The sequence below is a fragment of the Taudactylus pleione genome, unplaced genomic scaffold (assembly GCF_031769625.1).
Source record: "Taudactylus pleione unplaced genomic scaffold, aTauple2 ptg000015l, whole genome shotgun sequence".
NCBI classification, from domain to species: domain Eukaryota; kingdom Metazoa; phylum Chordata; class Amphibia; order Anura; family Myobatrachidae; genus Taudactylus; species Taudactylus pleione.
This window is the reverse complement of record NW_028284417.1, coordinates 12,666,893-12,690,000: the sequence shown is the minus strand read 5'-3', so window position 1 is coordinate 12,690,000 and position 23,108 is coordinate 12,666,893. Positions and strand designations below refer to the sequence as shown.

At 48.9% G+C, this 23,108-nt stretch overlaps 1 protein-coding gene across 4 annotated transcripts in view; it reads right to left on the bottom strand.

Annotated features, from left to right (window-relative positions):
- The window catches only part of TTK (TTK protein kinase), a 131,653-nt gene that overhangs the window by 72,856 nt on the left and 35,689 nt on the right, over positions 1–23,108 (bottom strand). For all 4 annotated transcript variants that reach the window (XM_088471699.1, XM_088471716.1, XM_088471706.1 and 1 more), the window contains exon 10: positions 3,648–3,765. In XM_088471699.1, coding sequence (XP_088327825.1) covers positions 3,648–3,765 — 118 coding nt within the window. The remainder of the gene's footprint in view (positions 1–3,647; positions 3,766–23,108) is intronic.

The window sequence follows — 23,108 nt, the reverse complement described above, 5'->3', positions numbered from 1 at the left end:
TGGGAGATTATCCCAAACAATGCCCAATCTGGTGTTAGGGGTAGATAGTTAGTTAGATGTTCCACAGAATATGTGCAAACACGAACCCATAACTGGCATATTATGGGACAAGTCCAGAGACAGTGAATCAGATCTGCTTGAGGGGCTCCACATTTAAATCACAGATGCAACGTGGAGAGATCTATTTGAAACCTTCTGTGTGGTAAGAGGCAAGCTCTATGGTGTATGTTGAGAAACATCTCCGCGTACATTACAGAAGAAAAAGCTCTACAGGATCTATAGTGAGCACTAAGTAGGTCATCAACTTGTAAACCTGGAATTTGAGAAGACCAAACTGACATGAATCTAAGATTTAGAGATGTCTAATGGAGTCTGGACCCTCTGATAGGCTGAGGAAATACCTCCTTTACCTAAGGGTTGCTGCTAAAACAACTGATCAAGTGAACTATCCCAAACATTCAGGGAGAATCATCTAATAACTAAACTGGCATAGTGCTGGGCCAAAAGAAATGCTATTGGGTGTACAAATACGACTGGGTATTTTTCGGATGTTTCCTGGAACGTGAGAAGTCGATGACGCTCGTAGTCTATTATAGAAGCAATATTTGTCACTACACCTATTCTCCAAATAGTGAAGGGATATCTGGCTTGTCCTTCCTGAAAATCAGGATTTGCTATTAGGGGAAGATACAATGTTTTATAAGCATTTCAATTATATTTGTGGCGCAACATGTGCCATATTTTTCTAACAGACCAGAGAAGTGGATTTTCTCGGATATGAGGTAAGACTTCTTGATCATGCAGAAGCAGAAAGGACACCAGGTCTCCTCCCTGAAGAAACTCCCTTTCCAAAGTATTTGCATAATTATCCCGACAATGCAACTAATCCTTTAGATACCTCAAATGGGCAGCTTGACAATATACCTGAACATTGGGGAAATCAATACCCCCATTAGTAACTGACTGTTGTAGTTTTAGAAGTCCTATAGGCGGCCGTTTACCCCACCTTAGGGATTGCCGAAAGAAGAATTGAAGTTGTTGAATATCGTTAGGAGTTAATAGGCAGGACCTGGATCAAATACATAAATCGTGGAAACAACACCATTTTAATAAGATTTGCCCTACCAATATATGACAATGGCAGTGAGTAGCAGATTTATAATTGAGGTTATACAGAAGAAGACCTGGTTGTCTCGGTACAGTCATTCCTAGATAAGTGATGGAATCAGATTTCCATGTTAAATTTACATTGCCTAAACAGTTACGCAAAAAGCTACCTGAACCTAAGCAAAGTGCTACTGATTTTGGCCAGTTAACCTGGAACCCAGAGTTTTCTCCAAATTGTTGTAGAATCCTGAATATTCAGGGCATTGATTCTGAGGGTTGTGATATATATACAGTAAAATGTCATCTGCGAATGCAGCTAATTTAATTACTTTATTCCCTATTGCAATCCCCCGGAAAATAGAATCATTTTGAAGAATACGTAATAGGGGATCAATGGCTATGTTGAATAAAAGTGGGAGGAGGCACCCCTGACGTGTTCCATGAAACATAGGTATTGGATTACTGTTCTAGCCATTCATTTGAAGGATAGTGGAGGGTGATGTGTACAAATACCAAATCATCTCAACAAAGGAGGGATGAATGTTTCTAAATTGTAGGACTGAATACAAATGAGGCCAAAGTACCGTGTCGAACGCTATTGTAGTATCTAGACTAAGTAATACATTTTTAGATGTAGGCGATTGAGAAGAGACTATAGTTGCTGCTATGGCAGAACATGTGTCTCTTACTGAGTGAGTTATTACATACGAAACCTAGTTGATGATTTGTTAAGATCTGAGGGAGCAAGCATTGTAAGCGATCAGCCATTATTTTAGTGAGTCTCTTAATATCCGAAATAAGTAAGGTGATCGGCCGGTATGAATCTAAGACCTGGGAATCTCTATTAGGCTTTGGGAGTAGAATGGAAAGGAATAAGGAAAGGGAGTATGGTTCTGTAGAACGTCATTAAATAGAACAACTAAAGTAGGAGCTATACGAGGCTGGAGTATTTTATAAAATTCGTTAGACAGCCCATGCGGGCCTGGAGATTTCTCAAGATGAAGCTGTGAAATGGTGGTGTTAACTTCTAAAAGAGTGATTGGTAAACTGAGGGAATCCGACTGTCCTGAGGAAAGGCGGGGTAGATGTGCCTCCTGAGGTAATCTATCGTGTTGATTAGCATAGAATGGGAGAGTGGAGTGAAGTGTTTTGAAATAACCTTCAAACTGTTCTAGAATTTTGCTTGAATCAGTTAATAATTGGCCAGTGTGAGGGTGTTTGAGTGTGGTAATAAAGCGCTTATGGGATTTAGACATTGTTGCTAAAAGGCAACATTTTATTTCCTCATCTATAATATTTAAACAGAGAGAACACTAAATCTCGTTTGGCCTGGGACAACAAAAAATCATTCAGTAGCTGTTGAGAGTCAGTGAATTGTTTTAAGGACTCTTCAGATAGGTTTGCTATGTGATTGCGTAAAGCTGAAGACAAAGAAGTCTGCAATTTATGATATTCTGCATTGGTTTTCCTTTTCAACCTTGATACAAAATCCATTATGTGGCCTCTCAGAACAGTTTTGGGAGCACCCCAAAATATTGTGGGATTATCCCAATAATCAATATGGTCATCCATGTAATTCATCCATCAATCAAAAACTTACGAAATTCATCTGATCTATAAATCAGTCTGTGACGCAATCAGCAAAGTCGCCAGAATAGCTTCCAGTGGCACCTGTATGTAATTGAATTCCTCCAAGTCTTAATGCTATGTATGCACTAGTAATGCTCTAACAGTACCTCCCACTTTTACATGGAAATGGGTTCTGCAACACCTTTATCTACCCCTAGTAATGGAGAAGAGACATTCTTAATTTTAAAAGCATCTCTTGATATGTGCAACCTTTGTCAGTGCATTAACTAGACATCTCACTTCCTTTATTAGAACTACTTTCATTATTGTGATTATTGTATATTAATGCAATTTATGTAAAAACATTAAATTGTGACATCACTTCTGCATTTTATAAGCTCCACATCTGAAAGTGTTATTAATCTTAACCCAACCACACTTTCACGCAGTCTCACTGCTTCTTGGTCTAATATTCAGATAGCCTTCAAAATGAAAGGGACCTATACATTCCCATAAGGCGGCTTAATTCCTGAAGAGGACTCATATCTAAACTGGCTATAAATAAGAAGGGCCAAATTCTCCAAAGAAAGCTAGGTCCCACACAGCACAGGAAAAACACAGGATATGGGAAGGTTCAATTAGCTGCAGGACTTACTGTAGTTCTGAGTCTTACACTCGAAGCTGTTCAAGTACAAGCCAATTTCTCCATGCAGTAAGCCCATGGCTAATGCGTGTTAACACATATGCCGGGTTAAGTGCCCAGAACTATGGAGTTAACCCGCAAGGGGTGCATTTAACATGGATTATTCCTCATAGCTCATTAGGATGCGAAGAAAAATCTACCCACTAGGGCTTATCATGTGGGAAAGCAGCGACTGAATAGCCCCAGACAGAGCTTTAGCCACACAAGCATTGCAGCTGATTGAATCTACCCCATAATACAGCAATATTCACAAAAACAGGATATTTACCTTCATCTTGTTTCAAGCCGACATTTCTATCTGTTCTTCTAATAATCACTGATGATGGTGTCTTCATCTCTATACTGGCATCTGAATACTGCTGCTGAGAAGGGCTAGAGCTGAAAGACTAGTGAAAAAAAATAATAAAAAAAACACCTAACTAAACAGATACAGTTATGTGGTGGGAAACTTAGCAGAAGAAATAATGCAATCTAAACTGTTCTGCTCAAAGCTATATTTAATTTAACAACATTCTCCATTAACTAGCAAGTCCATTTGTTCATACCTGGGGCACTCTGAAGCAGAATAACATTCCTAGAGGCAGCAAGCCGTGCCTTCACAAGGCATCAGTTCTTCTCATCACACTCATCTGGTCATATACCTTGTGACGTCTGATTTTCCCAGCATAACCTTTGCTGTGCATCATGCAAATTAGCACTACTAAACCAGGATTTGATTTACACCAGTCTCTTATCCTTATGCAGGTGTTCTATTAAAGTGGTATGCAAATGTTTAATAATTTGCTTTCAACTCACTATAGTTCCCCCTACAGAAACAGAGTTTGATGGCAGAAAATAACCTAAAATTCAAGGCCATCTGCCTTTTTGCAATTATTTTTTTTTGTGCTTGAGGCGAGCATTAACAAATGTCACTATATAAACACGGTTTGTCCCATGCATTCAATTATTTGTCCACACAACTGCTGGTAAACTATTTAACTAGTTGTCCATGAGCAAAAAGTGTTCACTTAGGTCAACTCCAGCCATGTTAAGTGTCTGTCCCTGTGCTTGATTTATGGTCATGCCAAAGACACTTACCGGGAATTGGACTTGTTTCAATTTAAAGAATCGTTTTTACACACAAATGAAAGAGGAAAGGTAAAAAAAAAATAAAAAAAAAATTAAAAAGCAAAAGAAAAAAATTTTAATTTTGTATCAGCAAACAGGGCTTACATCAATTTTTCTGGAGAAACTGTATATTACAGATGTGTCCTCTTGCATCTTCGCTGCGTACATTGCAAATCATGTACCCGCAAGCGGATAGATGCACTGCATTTCGCATCCGCGAGTACATAGGTTTGCATGGTGCTTTCACAGTGCGCACCACAGCGTATGCTGTAGCAGGTAATCGCATGGCGAGATGCGTGCGCACGTTTGTAGCACGATAATCAAGGATGTAAGAGGACACATCTGTACGCATCAATCTCTACATGGTATAAAATAAAGTCCATCGTTGTGATAAATTTAACGGTTTAGGCAGCGTAAGCCAAGAAAGCGCTCGGACATCCTTTTTTTTAATTGGTTTGCTACACTAAAATAGTCGCTGCTTGGCTACCTTTGGTCATACATTGTGTCATACAACTAAACCTTGCCTGACAAATGCTGTATAAAATAATGAAAACTGCATCAAAATCTGCCTAATGGTTCTCGAAATTAGCCCAAATAAACAAACAGGGGCCTACCAAAGACTATTTTATATTATGTACAGATATTTATTCACATTTTAATCTATTTTCTACTTCGTAAATTTTTATACATACTTAACATCTGTATTTGGGTCATTCCATGGTAACTCACGTTACAAAGTGACATAGCAAACAATTAGCAATTCCTGTTTTTTAAAGCATGACCTGTCTTATTTTCTCAATATATAAAATAAATTTCACATAATTTCCTTTTGCTGTTGATAGTCATGCATATACTTGGTATTTCACGGTTTTAACGCGAGTTACCATGGAATGACCCATTTTACAAGTGGCATCTTTTTAACTGAATAGAAAGGAGACCTTAGGAACACAGGGTCACCTCTCGGAATCATATCCTGGTTGCGGCATGGCCGGGAGTTCGAATCCCGGCAGCCCGACAAAACAGTAGAGCCGGCAGCAGAAGTCCAACAGCGCTGGAAAATCCCGATCGTGGTAAGGTAAGTATCAACTAATCTAACCCCCCTAACCTTAACCTCCCCCCTGTGCCTAACCCTAATCCCCCCTTCCCTGCTGTCTAAACCCAAGTCCCCGGGGGGGTGCCTAACCCTAACCCTCCCTCCCCCCTAGCCTAACCCTCCCCGGGGGGTGCCTAACCCTAACCCTCCCAGGGGGGTGCCTAACCCTAAGTCCCCCCGGGTGCCCTAAACCCAACCCTGCCCCAGCCGGCTGTCTGCTTCGATCGGAATGCCAGGCGCCGGTTTCCCGGCGAAGGGGTAATGACAGGCGTCTAAATATAGACGCCGGTCATTTATCCCACGCCGGGATAAAGCAGTCGGGAAGCCGGCAGCCGGCTTCCCGATTGTATACCCACCACTCTTCTCCTACTTCTGGTTTAACTTCCGTTATTGTTTTTTCTAATTGATTCACTAAAATTTTTATCAATAAAATGAAACCTACTTAGGTGACAGTCATCCTTGACAAAAGTGCACAAAAAACGCATTGTAAACTGTCTAGAGAAAATCTGAGGTACTACCTGCAAGCAGCCACAACCTAAGCCTCTGACGAAGCTGTTACAGAGAAACGCGTTAGCCAGACCACACACGCTGCTTTGGATGAGCCTTTGTCCGCTCTCACCAGACACCATTGTGATCCTTCTCCCTTCCTGGGCTGGAATCTAGCATACTCCACAAGTAGTGGGCTAGAATTCATCATTACCTCAACTGACCAGCTCACAGCCGCCAGCATTTTCTATCTATACAAGCACCCCAATCCTCCATTATATACAGATATACACTCCATCTTGACATAGGATCGGAAGCTTCAATTGGATCACGGCATCCAGCCATGTACTACTAGTACATCATATCAATTGGTGACATTGCCTCAGCTGACTAGCTTACAGCTGTCGGCACTATTGGAAGCTCAAATAACCTGCACAAGCACCTTGATCCTTAGTTACGCAAGGACATTTAGATTGGAAGCTTCATTGAATTACAGCAGTCATGTACTACTGAGTACATTGCATCAATTGGTGACATCATTGGATCAAGCATCTGATTCTATGGGGGACACGGACCTCAATACATACCAACTTGCACGTTAGGCAACGCTCATTCATCCTTAAGCAACGTGTTTATCCACAAAGACTTGTTTCCCCGTCAGGGACTTTTACAATTAGTAACTTGACTTTATTCCCTTATTTTTCATTATTAATTTTTTCCATCAACCTTTTTTCATCCATTGTCACATATTTTCTTCATTTCTTTTCTATCATTTTTATACAGTACATCAATTGCAAATGTTTTATGCTTGCTTTTAATATGAAATTGATATATGTGCAATAAATCTGTGTTTACTATCAAGAATTCCACCTTGTTTTAGATAATCTCTAGGTTACGGTCATTCACCATTCTCAACATCCATACATCTAACACCAGTTGCGCTATCACCTCCCCTCCGTCAGCCACAGCCTCCGCCTGCTGCCAGCCTAGGTGACGGCATCAGTAATGGCCCGTCACAGCAGATGCACCAGGAACACAGGTAGCGGGATCCACAAACGGGAGCTCACAACATCAACTCCATGTCGGATACTGCTCGGGACCTCACTCTGTCCGCTCCAGGATCTCTATACCGGAGGAAAGGAGGACTCAACAACTGGGACTGCAAAGACGATACCTCTTTGAAGGAAAGAAGGGACCTGACTCAACCTCGCAAGTCCACGGCTTTGAAAAGGTTGCGAGGAAGACCAGTGGTGGACAACCGGCTGGGAGGAAACTCCGGAGGGTAAGAGCTTAGACCCTTTTTACAATACCTCGCACCCAAGAGTTCAATGTCATCCTCCACCATTCTTTGAAAAACTGAAGGAGCAGTAGGAGCCCCTGGGAATGCAGACCATCATGCAGACTTTTTCCACCATTGGAGGTAGAATCTTGCCCTCAAAAAAAGGGGAGCTGGAACCGGTGAGGTAGGCGAGAACGAAAGCACCTAAGCTTTGTATCTAGGAGCTGTGGGTGGCAAGAAAGCAGACGCCACGGAAATGATAATTTTGTCCAGTTCAGACAGAAAAAGTGCCTGCTATGTGCGGAGCCAGAGATGCCGCCAAGCTGCCACTGTGGAAGCCAAGACTCTGGGCGAAAGAATAGAATCTAATGCCATCTCGCTTAGTGGATGCTTCCCGGATGTGATCAGAGACGCTAGGCAGAGGCCTAGTTCCAATCCAGCCTGCAGAAATGCAAGAATTCTAGAAACTTTAAAAACTTGAGGGTCATATTCTGTGATAAGTTCAGGCTGAGGCCAGTTTACGTGTTCTGAGCATGGTTTGGCCCACAGAGTTGGAAAATTCCATAGCAGTTAGAAGGGATGTCTCAAGAACCAAGCTGTTAAAGACAGATGGGGTAGATTCGGATGTAGACATGGACGCTGATACATCAGTTCTACTCGTAGAGGGAGTTGAAGAGGAACATCTATGGAGAGACTTTGAAGTTCAGAGTACCAATGGCATCTGGGCCAAGCCGGAGCTATCAACAGGACTATGCCCCCTTCCTGCTTGAACTGTCAAAGAACTCGAAGGAAGCAGGGATATTGTGGGGGGCAGGTGGAAGACATATGCCAAATAGAAGGTCCATTTCACTGACAATGCGTTCACAAAGGCTGCGTCGGGGGTGCCTTGTACTGCTCTATATACTGGAAGTTTGGTGTTGTGCCTTGAGGCCATGAGATCCACATCCGGTAGAACAGATTTGCTCACCAGGAGCTGAAAGACTTATGGATGTAGAGACCACTCTCCTGCCTGCAAGTTGTGACGGCTGATGAAATCCGCTTCCCAATTGAGAACTCCTGGGATGAACACTGCGTAGACTGTTGGGAGATTGCGTTCGGTCCATTTGAGAATGTGGGACACTTGCCATTGCTGCCCGACGGAGTACCTCCTTGGTGATTGAGGTAGGCCACTGCCTTGGTGTTGTTGTACTGGCCTGCCCTGAAGACTATCCTGAGCCAAAGAGAGAGAGCTCTGTAGATGGCTCGAAGTTCAAGGACGTTGATTTGAAGCAGTGCTGGCCGGGCACTGTGCCCCACACTCGCAGGCTTGCGTTCCTGGTGAGGAAAGCCCAGCCAGGGTTCCAAAAGGGGCGACCCTTTTCCAAATTGGATGTATGTAGCTACCAGACTAGGGACAGGCGAACCTCCGGGGGGAGGCCCATCGTCTGGGATCTGAGTAGATGGGGATGCCAGTTCCATCTGGAGAGGATCAGGGGCCTAGAGTGAAACTAAATGAAATCCACCATGTTGAAACAATGCAATTGTTCCCAAGGTCTGCATTGCAGAGTGAATTGACACTTGGAGACTGTGGAGCAGTCTGCGCACCCAGTGCTGGATTGTTGAGATCTTTTCTGCTGTTAGGAAGATACTCTGAACCCGAGAGTCCAAAAGGGTTCCCAATTGTACCATTCTTTGAGAAGGTGTCAGGGAAGATTGTTTTCCAGTTGATCAGCCAACCGTGCATTTGCAGAAAGGCAATGGTTACCTACAGATGGCGGTGAAGTATCTCTGGGGAGCTGGCCAACAGCAGGAAATGGTCCAAGTATGGAAGTAGTCCGATCCCCTGACGAAGAGAGGCTGCCATAACGGCCATGATCTTGGAAAAGACCCGAGGGGCTGTTGAGAGGCCAAATGGCAGACCCTGAAATTGGTAATGTTGCTGTAGTATAGCAAACCGGAGCAGCAGGGCCTTGCTTGGGTCCGTTGAAGGTCCTGTGCTAAAGTACTGCTGGGAGGGTCACCTCAGGAAGAATAGGGCATATCCGTGGAAGACCACTTCTCTTACCCAGACGTCTGAATCCAAAACTTGGCAAATTGAAAAAGTCGGCCTCCCACCCCTGGGAGCCACCCAGGGAGAAGCCTTGCCCCGTCAAGTTGCAGGCTTGTTTTCAGATACGGTAGGTGCGCGCCTAGTAGCCCAGGTCTGTTTGGTACTAGGCTTGGAGGTCTTAGTTGATACCTTGGAAAGGACTGACCTTTTGCTTTTCCTTGAGGACGAAAGGATGACATCCGAGGTTTGCATTATATGCAGAGGGCAGGAACGCCGTCTCTCCAGAATAAGGCAGAGACTCCAGAGCCCTTTTAGAGTCCGAATCTGCCTTCCAGGAACGGAGCCAGACAATACAGCAGGTCACTACCAAAGTGGCAAAAACCCTTGAGGCTAGGAGAGCCGTATCCATAGCTGCTTCACCTAAGTAGGAGGCTGCATCTCTAATGTGAGATATGTAGGACAGTTGTTCCCTCGAAGCATCAGGAGGAAATGTCTCTTCTAAGGCCTCTGCCCAATTTGCAATGGCTTTTGCCACCCAGGCCGTAGAAGGACGAGTAATAGCTCCTGTAAGAGACTATATAGATTGATGAAAAGCGTCTATCCTTCTATCCGTAGTTTCCTTCGAGGAGGTTGCAGTAAGGATGGGTAAGGTGGCATTCTTGACCAGACGTGTTACATGAGAATCCACTGCTGGCGGTACTTCCCATATAGTGCAATCAGTAGCAAGAAGAGGGTAAAAGGAACTCAAACATTTAGATAACTGAAACCTTTTACTGGGCATATTCCATGCCTCACTCATGTGATCAGATAGCAGGTCAGAGTGAGGAAACTCTTTAGTTTTACCAAAGTGGCTGTTTGTCTTAGAAGCGGGTTCTGACTATTTGTAGAATAGACTTTACAGCTCTCACAAGTGCAGGTATATTTAATTTAGGATGGCTCCTAGTCTCCGAGAAGTAGTCAGAGTGAGAGGTCTGCATCTTCTGCCTCCCCAGATGGTACATCAGAATCCGATAGCTGGGTGGACTGGGAAGATAACAGCACGCTAAGTAGGTTTACTAGGTAAAGGCATCTCTTTTGCAGTATTTGCTGAAAATCTGTATAAGTATTCGCCAAACTCTGTACTGAGGTAGAAAGTACATCTACCCATGCGGGAGACAAAAGATTTGCAGGGAGCACATGCTGTGGCCATCCCATAGGGGGAGCTACCACAGGGACTGCAAGGTGGTCCGCAATTGTTGCCAGCACCTGTAAAAAGGCAGCCCAGGGTGGGTCCTGAGGAGAAGACACCAGGGGTGATTGGCCGGCGGCAGTATAACAATTTGTACAAAGACCATCCTGAATGAGGTCCTCTGTGGCTAAGCTCGCTGAGCAGGATGTACAAGACACCAGAGTAGGAGCAGCGGCATCAGCCTGCTTGTTATTCTTTCCTCTGCCAGACATAGCCACAGGAAAAATAAAAAACAATCTCATACAGTGAAGTGAGCAAATAAGAAGTATGTAATATGGCACAGTGTAGTGTGCAACCGCACTAAATAGTATGTAATAATCCTCCCAAATATATGGGAGATGTGAGGTACAATGAACCCCCTATACCTTATTATGCTGGGGTAGAATAAAGGTAAAGGTATAAGCTTGACAGACAGAAAGTAGAGATCAGTGCTAGAACAAGTCGCATACAAATGCAGAAAAACACTGTATATATCTGCAATGGGCACTAAATCAACTACACAGACCGCAGTGGCTGGAAGGATATAGCGCTGTATACCCTGGTCCTTGGGAGAGGTATACAGGGAGACTGGACCTAGCGTTCCCAGAGATCTGCTTGCAGAAATTGGCTGCAGCGGATCTATGCGGGGGCGGAGGGAGAGGGAGGAGCAGCTCAGGGAAACAGCAAGACAGCAGTGAAATGGCACCCTGACCTGGGGGAGGGACTGCAGGGAGAGCGCCTTTTCCCCTTGCTGACGTTAGCCACGAGGTTCCCTGGCCTGTCAAATATGCTCCTGCACCAGTATTATATGCCCCGGTGGTCTATTGGAGTTGTGGGCGAACTAGTGTCCACATCAGCGCCTCCAGTCTGTCTCCTGAGAATGGAGGGCAAGACTGCGCAAAGATGCAGGTATCCGCCTTATCTGTCCCCTGGTTTCCAGGCTGCAGTCTGGGGAGTCTGCTAGCTAGTCCCCCTCACAGCCCCGCCGAGAGTACCTAGCAGAGGGCTGCTGCTCAGTAGTTAAAGACAAAAAAAAATAAAATAATAATAAATATTGAAATAAAATTAAATCATAAAAATGAGCTTTGGCTGCTTAAAGCAGCCCCACTGTTAAAAATGTTGATCCAACTTCTGCCAGACAACAAAACAGTTACCCTCAGGCTGTGGGCGGGGTATAGGGGGAAGGTCCAGAGCATCCTGGGATTGAAAAGCTTTGCTGTTGGTGTCCGGTCCTCCAGGTCCCACCTACACCCCATTGTCTACCTGTGGAGTCCTATGGACCCTGAAGAAGAAAAACAGGAGATATGGTAAGAACTTACCTTTGTTATCTGTTTCTACGAAGTCCATAGGGTCCATAGGGTCCACAGGGTTGACCTTGGGGTATAGCTGGATCTGGATCCATGGGCACCACGCAGTTAAAGCTTTGCTGCTCACAGGATGCACTTGGGTCCATCCTCCTCTATACCCCGCCCCCAAGGCACAGGCACCTCAGTTGGTAAGCAGCCAAGGCCGGAGGAGGAGACTAAACAGAGAGAAGGAAGGCTGGAACACACAAGAAACCATACTCACAGAAATGGGAGACGGAAAACCGGTGACCAGCCACACAACCCATATGAAGCCAAGTGCGTCAGGGCGTGCGCCCTGTGGACCCTATGGACTTCGTAGAAACAGAGATAACAAAGGTAAGTTCTTACCATATCTCCTGTTTTCTACTTCAGGGTCCATAGGGGGTCCACAGGGTTGACCTTGGGGATGCCCCAAAGCAGTTCAACTACGGGCGGGGACGCTCCTGTGCTGAAAGGAGCACCCGGCGCCTGAAGAATGCATCCTGAGAGGCGAAGGTGTCAAACGCATAGAACCTCAAAAACTTTTGAATTGAAGACCAAGTGGCCGCCTTACACAGCTGAACAGCGGAGGCGCCACGTCTAGCAGCCCAAGAGGGACCAACAGATGAGTGGAATGAGCCTTAACAGAGGCTGGCACAGGTAAACCTTCCTGTGCATAAGCCTCACAAATAACTGAACGAAGCCAACGGGCTAACGTTTGCTTGTTGGCAGGCCAACCCCTCTTGTGAAAACCGAAGAGGACAACAAAGAATCCGACTTCCTAACCGAAGCAGTCCGATCCACGTAGATTCTAGGTGCCCGGACTACATCTAAGGAAGCCTCACCAGCTGAAAGATCAGGTGACTGAAAAGCTGGCACAACAAGCTCCTGATTAATGTGGAACTTTGAGACCACTTTGGGCAAAAATTGAGGACGAGTGCGGAGCACCGCTCTGTCCTGGTGAAAAATCAGAAAAGGGGGGGCGACAGGAAAGCGCCCCCAACTCAGACACCCTCCTGGCAGAAGCAATCGCCAGGAGAAAAACGGTCTTGAACGTCAGCCACTTGAGGTCTCAAGAGGCTCAAAAGGAGGACCCTGCAAGACCCGTAGCACCACCGCCAAGTCCAAAGGAGCCACAGGAGGCACGAAGGGAGGCTGGATCCAGAGAACACCCTGGACAAAGGTGTGAACATCCGGGAGTGTAGCAATCAGTCGCTGAAACCAGACGGACAAAGCAGACACATGAACCTTCAGAGAGGCCAGGCGTAAGCAGAGGTCCAAACCCGATTGAAGGAACTCCAAGATTCTGGAAACCCGAAACACATGAGGGTCACAGTTTCTGGAGTCACACCACTGAAAATAAGTGCACCACACTCTGTGGTAAATCCGTACGTAAGCAGGCTTGCGTGCCCTAAGCATGGTACCAATGACCGAATTGGAGAAACCCCTAGACCTCAATACGGCTGTCTCAAGAGCCACGCCGTCAAAGACAGCCGACCCATATCCGGGTAAAGGCAGGGCCCCTGAGACATCAGGTCCCGATGCTGAGGGAGAAGGTACGGAGCGTCGATGGAGAGGCACCTCAGATAGGAGTACCAAGGACATCTGGGCCACGCCGGAGCTACCAGCACGAGCGTGCTGCCGTCCTGCTTGAATTTCCGCAGAACCCGAGGAAGTAGGGATATTGGAGGAAACAGATACGCCAAGTGAAACGTCCATTTCACCGACAGCGCGTCTACCAGACTGGTGCCTGCGTCTCTTGTCCTTGACCCGTAAACGGGCAACTTGTGATTGTGACGGGAGGCCATCAAATCCAGCTCCGGCAGCCCCCACCTGTCCACGAGTAGCTGAAATACCTCTGGGTGAAGCGACCATTCCCCGGGATGCACGTCGTGACGGCTGAGGAAGTCCGCCTCCCAATGGAGGACTCCGGGAATCAAGACTGCCGAGATCGCTGGAATGTGACACTCCGCCCAAGCAAGGATGCGAGACACCTCCAACATCGCTGCACGAATGAGAATTCCTCCTTGGTGGTTGATATATGCCACCGTGGTGGCGTTGTCGGACTGCACCTGAACCGCCCTTCCGTAAAGAACGGGAACGGACGACTGCGGGGCCCTGTATACTGCCCGCAGTTCCAGAATGTTGATGGGAAGAAGAGCTTCTTCCGCAGACCAACGACCCTGAAGTGATAACGAGCCGGTCACTGCCCCCCAACCCCGAAGAATGGCATCCGTCGTGAGCAGGACTCAGTCCGGGATCCAAAACGGGGCGCCCCTCGACCAGATGAGCTGTCTGAAGCCACCAAGCCAAAGATTGCCGAACCTCCAGGGACACCACCAGCATCTGAGAGCGGATCCGATGAGGTAACCCGTTCCATTCCAATAGAATCAGCCACTGCAGGGGCCGGGAATGGAACTGGGCAAATTCCACCATGTCGAATGTCGACACCATGGAGCCCAGAACTCTCATAGCTGAATGGACCGACAGGCGGCAACTGCTCAGGCAACTGTGTATCCGCAGCTGCAGGGAGGAGACCTTCTCCGGAGTCAGGAAGATCCTTTGCTGATGAGAATCCAGCAGGGCTCCCAAATGAACCATCCGCTGAGATGGAATCAGGGAGGACTTTTTCCAATTTATCAGCCACCTGTGCGCTTGCAGGCAAGCGATCGTCAGGTGGAGATGTTGAAGCAGTAGCTCCGGGGAGCTCGCCAGCAACAGGAGGTCGTCCAGATACAGCAGCAGCCGTACATTCTGGTTCCGAAGATGTGCGGCCATGACCGCCATAATCTTCGTGAACACCCTCGGTGCCGTGGAGAGACCAAAGGGTAGCGCCCGGAACTGATAGTGGTGTTGAAGGATAGCGAACCTCAGATACCGCTGGTGCGAAGGTGCTATCGGAACATGGAGGTAGGAGTCCTGGATATCCAGGGACACCATATAATCCCCCGGTTCCATCGCCAGAATGATGGAACGTAACGTTTCCATCCTGAACTTGGGAACTCTGAGGAATTTGTTCAGAGAAGTTGAGGATAGGGCAGAACCTGAGAACCATTGGGTTTCTGCACCAGAAACAGAGAAGAATAGTACCCCGTCCCTCGTTGTAATTGAGGAACGGGAATAATGACCCCTGCTTTCAGCAAGGATTCTATAGCTACCTGAATCTGTAAGGTCTTGGTCGTATCCTGAGAAGGACTCGTGCAGAAAAACTGGTGGGGCGGTCTGTGCCGAAAAGACAGGGCGTACCCCTGGGAGACCACTTCTCGAACCCAGGCATCCATGGTGGTATCGTGCCAGCACTGGGCAAACAGAAGAAGTCGGCCTCCCAACTCTGGGGTCCCCCAGAGGGAGGCCCGCCCCATCAGGCAGAGGATTTATCCTCCTGCTTGGAAGAAGGGCGCCTGGCACTCCAGGCCTGCTTCTTGGGCTTAGAAGCGGCCTTGGTCGCCGACTGCCTCGGGAAGGACTGACCTTTTGCCTTGCCCTGAACCCGAAAGGACCGAAAGGCCGAGCTCCGTACCTTGGTAGGTGCAGAAGCCGAAGGGAGGAAGGCTGACTTAGACTTAGCCAGCGTATCCACAATTTTGTCCAAGTCTGGACCAAAGTCCAAGTCTGGACCAAAAAGCAACTCCCCATTTTTGGAGTCCGCGTCCGCTCTCCAAGACCTCAGCCACAAGGACCGACGCGCCGACACAGCTGCAGCCGACACCCGAGAGGTCAGCAGTCTCGCATCTAACGAAGCTTCCCCAATGTAGGAAGCCGCATCCCTCATTTGTCCTATCAACGCTCTCTGGATCTCCGGAGCATCTTCCGGAAAGGTATCCTCCAAAGCGTTGGCCCAGCTCTCGATGGCCTTAGCCACCCAAGAGATGGCCATGGACGGACGGGCCACCGCCCCCGAGAGAGAGTAGATAGACTTTAAACAAGTCTCCACTTTCCTGTCCGTGGGATCTTTCAGGGAGGACATCGACGGCAAAGGCAGCGTAGCGCTTTTAATTAGGCGGGTAACGTGGGAATCCACCGCAGGCGGAGTTTCCCACTTCCTGCAATGAGCCTCAGGAAACGCATAGTTTGAAGCCAACCATTTCTGCGGTTGGAATTTCTTGCTGGGCAACTGCCAGGCCCCTGCCATATGATCCGTTAACTGGTCAGACAGGGGAAAAACCGTCGAAGTTACCTTGGCCTTTTTAAAGTTAGAGTATTTTGACCTGGGAGCCGGCGCATCCTCCTCAATATGAAGGATGGCCCGCACCGCCCTAACCAATGCCGGCACATTAATGGAGGACTTAGCCTCCACCTCCTGGGCCCCGGCATCCGAGTTAGAGTCTTTATGGATCTCCCCGTCATCCGAAGACACGTCCGTGTCCGTAAACTGAGCCGCCAGTGAAGCCGGAACGGGTCGCTTGGACGCCCGTGGGGGCAAATCACTGTGCAACATAGATTGAAAGGCCGATGACGAAGCCGCCAGGCTCTGAACAGAGCTGGAGAGGACATCCACCCAGGGAGGGGGCACAGTTTGAGGAAACCCCTGAAACGGCACCATCGACTGCTGCGGCACCGTGGGAGATTGCACAAATACAGGCAAACCCGCATAAGGACCCACAGTCTGAGACCCGGGAGGAGACTGCACCAGACGCGTCACACCTGGGGAACGGGGGATGGTAGGCTGGGGCAACGCCCCAGAAGGGGCCGCAGTCGGGACCGCAAACCGGTCCGCAATTGACGCCAGCACTTGCGTAAACATCGCCCACGGAGGATCCTGCGCCACCGGGGGTTTAGAGGGACCAGGCACCAGCTGGCACTGCCCGCACAGACCGTCCTGAGACAAATCCACCCGTCAACCCCTGCCGAACAGCGACGGCAGGAAAACAACACAGGAGCCTCGGAGCGCTCATTCTCCTCATCAGACATGACACAAACTTTTTGCAATAAACGTGTATCACCGAAACGAGGTAAGGCGTATAACACCCACGCACTCCCACGTATGCAACACAAACAGCCCACAATCTGGTACTGAGTAGCACACCGTAGTATGTGACGGACCTCACACACGTTGATCTATATAAGCGAGGTACACAGAAAGAAAACCCCTCCCCCACGCACCTGCGGGCCGTAGGAGAAAGAAGGGGATAGGTAAAAAGCTGACAGTAAGTAGAAAAAGCACAGACAGCAGCACTAGCAATAGTCACATACCATGCAGAGAAGTTATACTCACTGCACCTTCAGCTTCAATCAACCTCCCAGATTCAGTGTCTGGGAGGGCCATAGCGCTGCGAACACTGTCCTGATCAGGGGAGAGGTACGCAGGGGGACCGGTCCACTGGAGGCCTGCCTGGGAGCTCTGCGTTACTGCCTGGGAAGATGGCCGCCGGAGAGCTCTGAGGATTAGTGGCCGAGAGAGCACAGCCCAGCGACGCCAGCACGCTTGAGAGAAGGCGCGCTGGGCTGAGGGGAGGAGCCGCTCAAGCAGGGAAGGCTGCCTCCCCTGCTAGCAATGGAACCCCAGGGACGCCGTGTCCCTGCCGGCCTTACACCCTGGTGGTCCAGCGGACACGCGGGGTATTCCACAGAGGGGGGAGCCCGCCGCCGCTACTAGCGCTGCTGGTCTGTCCCCAGAGACCGGCGGCATAAAGACTGCATAACTTCCCCCAACGCGAAGCGCTGCACGCGGCTTACCTGGCCCCTTGTGTCCGGCAGCAGTCTGTGGGAGGTCCCGGAGCCACGCTAGCACTGACTCCGGGGTCCCGCTGCGATCCCCGGATCAGTACCGGCATCGCAGCGCCAGCGGTGCTGTTGGAGCGGCAGCATGGACGTCCAGACGGACAGTCTGATGCTGCCGCTCTGAAGAGTAAAAAATAAAATCTTCTATCTTCTTTAAAAATAAAGCTTAGGGGCTGCTTATGCAGCCCCACCGCGCCAGGGTGACCCGACTCCGGCCGGGCACCAACTAAAACTGAGGTGCCTGTGGCTCGGGGACGGAGTATAGAGGAGGACGGACCCAAGTGCATCCTGGGAGCAGCAATGCTTTAACTGCGTGGTGCCCGTGGATCCAGAGCAAGCTATACCCCAAGGTCAACCCTGCGGAACCCCTATGGACCCTGAAGTAGAAAGTTAATATTTCCTTTTTACATTTAAATAGAAACTTATCCTGAGATGGAGTCTCTTTGAAATCCTTGAAGAGCAGCATGGATTTAACTGCGGCTATCCAAGCTTCCACGTTTACAGTACTGGTATGATCTTTCCCAAGGAAAAACATCTCTACGTCAAAGTCCTGGTGAAATTCATCTTTAGCTGGTGAGAAGACTTCAGTGTCCGATCATAATTAGTAAACATGTTACTCTTATCTTAAAAACGTGAAAAATACAAAACCACAGAAGACACAGAAGTGGCCAGTTACACAAAGGCTGCTCAGATAAAAGTAAAAGGCAACAAAATGAGGTAAAATAGGATTTTTGGGTACTTACCGTTGAATCCTTTTCTCAGAGTCAGGCTGGGGGACACTGGACCATGGGTTGTAGGTGGGAAGACATGGATTTGGCACTAACACAGAAATCTATAACTCCTCCCCCCTGCAACCCCTGACTTCAGTACAACTTCAAAAGTGCCTGGTAAGGAGAAGCAATACTCTGACACTGTCACTCCGAAAAATAAAAATGAAATAGACAGTCAATACGACCCAAAATCATAAATCATACTCAATACAGCTGAGCGTGAGGGAGGGAACACAGTGTCACCCAGCCTGACTCAGAGAAAAGGATTCAACGGTAAGTACCCAAAAATCCTATTTTCTCTTTCGTCTGGGCTGGGGGACAATGGACAATGGGATGTTCAAAAGTCGCCCCCATGGGAGGGAACACTCAGATTGCCCAATCGGAGAAATGTATGCCCAAAATGGGCGTCCCTGGAGGCAAAAACATGAAACCTGTAGAACCGCACAAACGTGTGGACAGAGGACCAGGTAGCTGCGCGACAAACCTGTTCAGCCGAAGCCCCGTGACGCACCGCCCAGGAGGCCGCCATGGCCCTAGTGTAATGAGCCAACACCCTAGCTGGCGCCCCGCCTCTGAGTAAGCCCTTGAAATCACTGAGTGGAGCCATTTTGCAATGGTCTGCTTTGTGGGCATCGTAGAGAACCAATAGAGAGTCAGTATTACGTAAGATCGAAGTTCTGTCTAAATAAATGCGTAGGTCCTGGGCAACATCCAACAGTGATAGATCGTCCTGGTCCCCTGAGGACTCTGAAGATGAGAAAACAGGAAAACTCCTGGTTTAAGTGGAAAGATTAAACCACTTTCAGTTGAAAAGAAGGAACAGTCCTGAGCACAGCCCTATAGTCATGGAAAACACGAAAAGGTTGTTTGCAGGACAAGGCCTCCAACTCAGAGACCCGCCGAGCCAATGGCCATAAGAAAAACCACTTTCCACGTTACAAACCGAAGGTCCACGGATTCTAACGATTCAAACAGAGCCTGCTTAAGAGCTGACAGAACCAGAGGAAAATCCCATGGCGCTACTGGTGGTTGAACCGCAGGCTGTACTCGCAAGACCCCCTGTAAAAAAGTCTGCACCTCTGGAAGGAGAGCCAGACACTTCTGAAAGTAAATGGAAAGAGCCAAAATCTGTACCTTCAAAGATTGAAGCCGTAAGCCAGCCTCCAGACCGCCCATCAGAAATGCTAAAAACCTTGGCAGGCGGAACTGGGCAGTAAGTACTCCCCGCTGCCCACACCACACAATATACGTTTTCCAAACCCACTGGTAGTTCTGCGCGGAAACCTGCTTCCGCGCCCATAGCATGGTCCTGATGACTGAAGGGGAAAACCCCTGGCCTTCAAGAGCCCGGTCTCAACAACCAGGCCATTACAGCCAACTGAGGTAGGCCCTCGTGACAGAATGGCCCCTGTAGCAGAAGATCTGGACACGGAGGCAGACTCCAACCCGGTCCTGCAGCTAGCCTGAGAACCGTGGCGAACCACGACTGGCGTGGCCAGTTTGGAGCCACTAGGATGACTGAAACCTGACGGTCCCTGACTCTACGGGGTACTCTTGGTAACATTGGAATTGGAGGAAAAATTTAGGCCAGACGGAAGTTCCAGGGAACTGTCATGGCATCCACTGCAAATGCCAAAGGATCTCTGGACCCTGCACAAAATCGAGGGACCTTGCAATTGTGGAGACACGCCATCAGGTCCACCTTCGGCAGCCCCATCTCTGGACCAGCCGCTGGAAAACCTCCAGGTGGAGAGACCGCTCCCCTGGCAAGAACATAGTCCTGCTCAGGTAGTCTGCCTCCAAATTCTCCACCCCCGGTATGAAGACTGCTGAAATTGCCGAGAGGAATGTCTCCGTCCAAGAGAGAATTAGACTTGCCTCTGCCATGGCAAGTGCGCTTTTGGTTCCGTCCTGTTGGTTTACATATGCCACTGCCATGGCGTTGTCTGATTGGATCCTGACTGGTCAGCCTGCCAGGAGGGCCTGAGCCCCGCACAGTGCCCGATAAATGGCCCGGAGCTCCAGCATATTTATTGGGAAACCCATCTCTGATGATGACCAGGTCCCCTGGAGATAGAGGTTCTCAGTCACCGCTCCCCAACCTCTGAGACTTGCGTTTGTGGTGACAATAATCCAGTTGGGAGTCACCAGGGGCCGACCCTGGAGAAGGTGATCGGTAATCAGCCACCAGCAAAGTGACTGACAAGTGCTGTCTGACAGAACCAGCAACTAAGAAGAAAGGTCGTCTGAGCATCCCGTCCAATTCTGGAGAATCTCCCACTGGAGAATCCGTGAATGGAAGCAGCCATGCTGGATGGTCTCGAAGGTAGACACCATCGTGCCTAGTAAGTAACCTCATGCCCAGCCAAACGGATGGCCGAAGGGCAGACAGCACTTTCTTAACCAATTTCTGAAGGGCCCGGGCTTTGGCAAGAAAACTCTTTCCAGTGCTGTATCGAAGATCACCCTCAAAACGTCAGACGTTGGCATGGCCTGAGGTGACTTCTCGAGATTCAGTATCCACCCATGATGCGGTAACACCTGCACAGTGTGATCCAGGTGGAGCTGAAGTTGGGCAGTGTATTCCGCCTTTACTAGCAAATCGTCCAAATAGGGAATCACCGTTATTCCCTCGGAATGCAGTAAGCTTGCCATGATCTTTGTGAAGACCGGCGGAGCTGTAGCCAAACCGAACGGCAGAGCCTGGAACTGGTAATGGGTTCTTCCGACTGCGAACCTGAGTAGAGACTGATGCCCCGCCCAAATCGGCATGTGGAGATATGAATCTCTGATGTCGATAGACGCCAGAAACTCGTTTGCCGACATACCCTGGATCACTGATCGGAGCAACTCCATGCAAAACCCATCCACCCACAGGCTGGAATTCAAGGCTCGCAGATTCAAAATCGGCCGAAAAGTGCCGTTGGGTTTCTGGACTAGGAACAAGTTGGAGTAAAACCCCTGTTCCTGTTGAGACTGTGGAACAGGAACTATAACCACTTCTGAACAGAGGGAACCAATAGCCTGGTTTATGACCAGTCTCTTCTCCGGGTCCCTTTAGCGAAGAAACGTTGTGGCGGCTGCCCCCTTAGGTCGAGCACATAACCTCGGGAGACAATGCCCCTTACCCAGGCATCTACTCCCGAAGCTACCCACCTGTCTCGGAAAAGGAGACAGCCCCCTACCTTCCCTGAGACCAGATGGGCTGAGATCCTGTCAGGTACTCTGCTTCTCAGATGCCCTAGCACCCGGGGGCCTGAATGTGCCGGTGAATCTACCCCAGGGGGCAGAACCACTACTGGGAAAAGAGCGTCCCCGGGCCCCCTGACCTCTAATCGTTTCCCCTCCTCGATAGGAAGAACGGAAGACTCGGAAACGTGAGCCCTTTAGCTTCTGGGGCGCCACAGGCAGAAAAGTGCTTTCCACATGTCGCCTGGGATATAATAGTATCAAGCTCAGAGCCAAACAGGATGCCTCCACAAAAAGGCAGAGACTCTAAAGCGCATTTAGATTCGGCATCCGCCTCCCAGCCAGAGAGCTCTGTGTGCCGCGACTGAGACTCTAGAGAAAATCTGCACTCCACCATGTGCGGCCTCACACACAGTCTGCAGCCGCACGTATCTGTTCCGCCAGTAAGTCCTCACTGGATGAGTCACCGGCAAGGCCTGCCACTAATTTGTCAGCCCACTTCTCCATGGCTCGAGAGACCCATGCAGATGCCAATAATGGGCGAATAACCACTCTAGCGCCCATAAAAATACTCCTAAGGCATCCCTCCAATTTTTTGTCCAGCAGATGCTTAAAGGAGGCCGCCCCTCGGACGGGCAGAGCCGTGTGCTTTGCTAAACGAGTCACAGCCCCATCCACTCTTGGAGGCAGCTCCCAGTTAGCGACCTGCTCCTGTGGAAAGGGATAAAGGGCTGCAAATTTACGAGGAGTAGCATACTTTTTATCTGGGGTCTTCCAGGCTTCCTCTACCAGATCTGAAAGATCCTGAGACACTGGGAAACAAACGGCCCTCTTACTCCTCCGCTTAAACGGCCCTTCCGCCCTAGCTGAGGCGTCAAGGTCCCACCAGTCCAAAGACTGTCGTACTGCCATAATAAGGTGCTCTATGCCAACTTGACGCAGAGTCTGAACCTTCGTCAGGCAGAACCTCCTCTTGGAGTTCCCCCTCCTCGGGATCTGACTCCAACAAGACACTGGATGGAGGACGCTTATGTGTAGTTTAGACTGCTCAAAGCGTTCCATAAAGGCTGATACTTTCTCGATCCCTACCACTGAGCGCTCCATGGTACGGACCCAAGGAGGATCAGGACCCTAGTAACCACTCCCTACAACAGCAGGCGGTGAGGGCAAAACAGGTGCTGGCACTGCTTGGGCTAATTCCTCTCTACGGCGGAGCAACGTCACCTGGTCAGAGTGAACGGCTCATAGCCTGAGCCCATGCCGGCTCCCCCAGCTAGCTGCGCACATGTGGGCCCCAGCTGACAGTCCATACACAAAGCCCCTGCATCCAGTTGTCCACACGGCAATTTAGCCTGACACTGGGCACATGTAAAATAATATAGCCATAGTGGGGTTCTGGTCCTTTGTAGACTTTTTGTCCGTCATTAGAGCACCCCACTTACTGCGCTGCACTGCCGCAGCAGTCAGCCCGGAAAATAAAGCAAAATACAAAAAATATAACAAGTGGCAATGAATATGCAAAC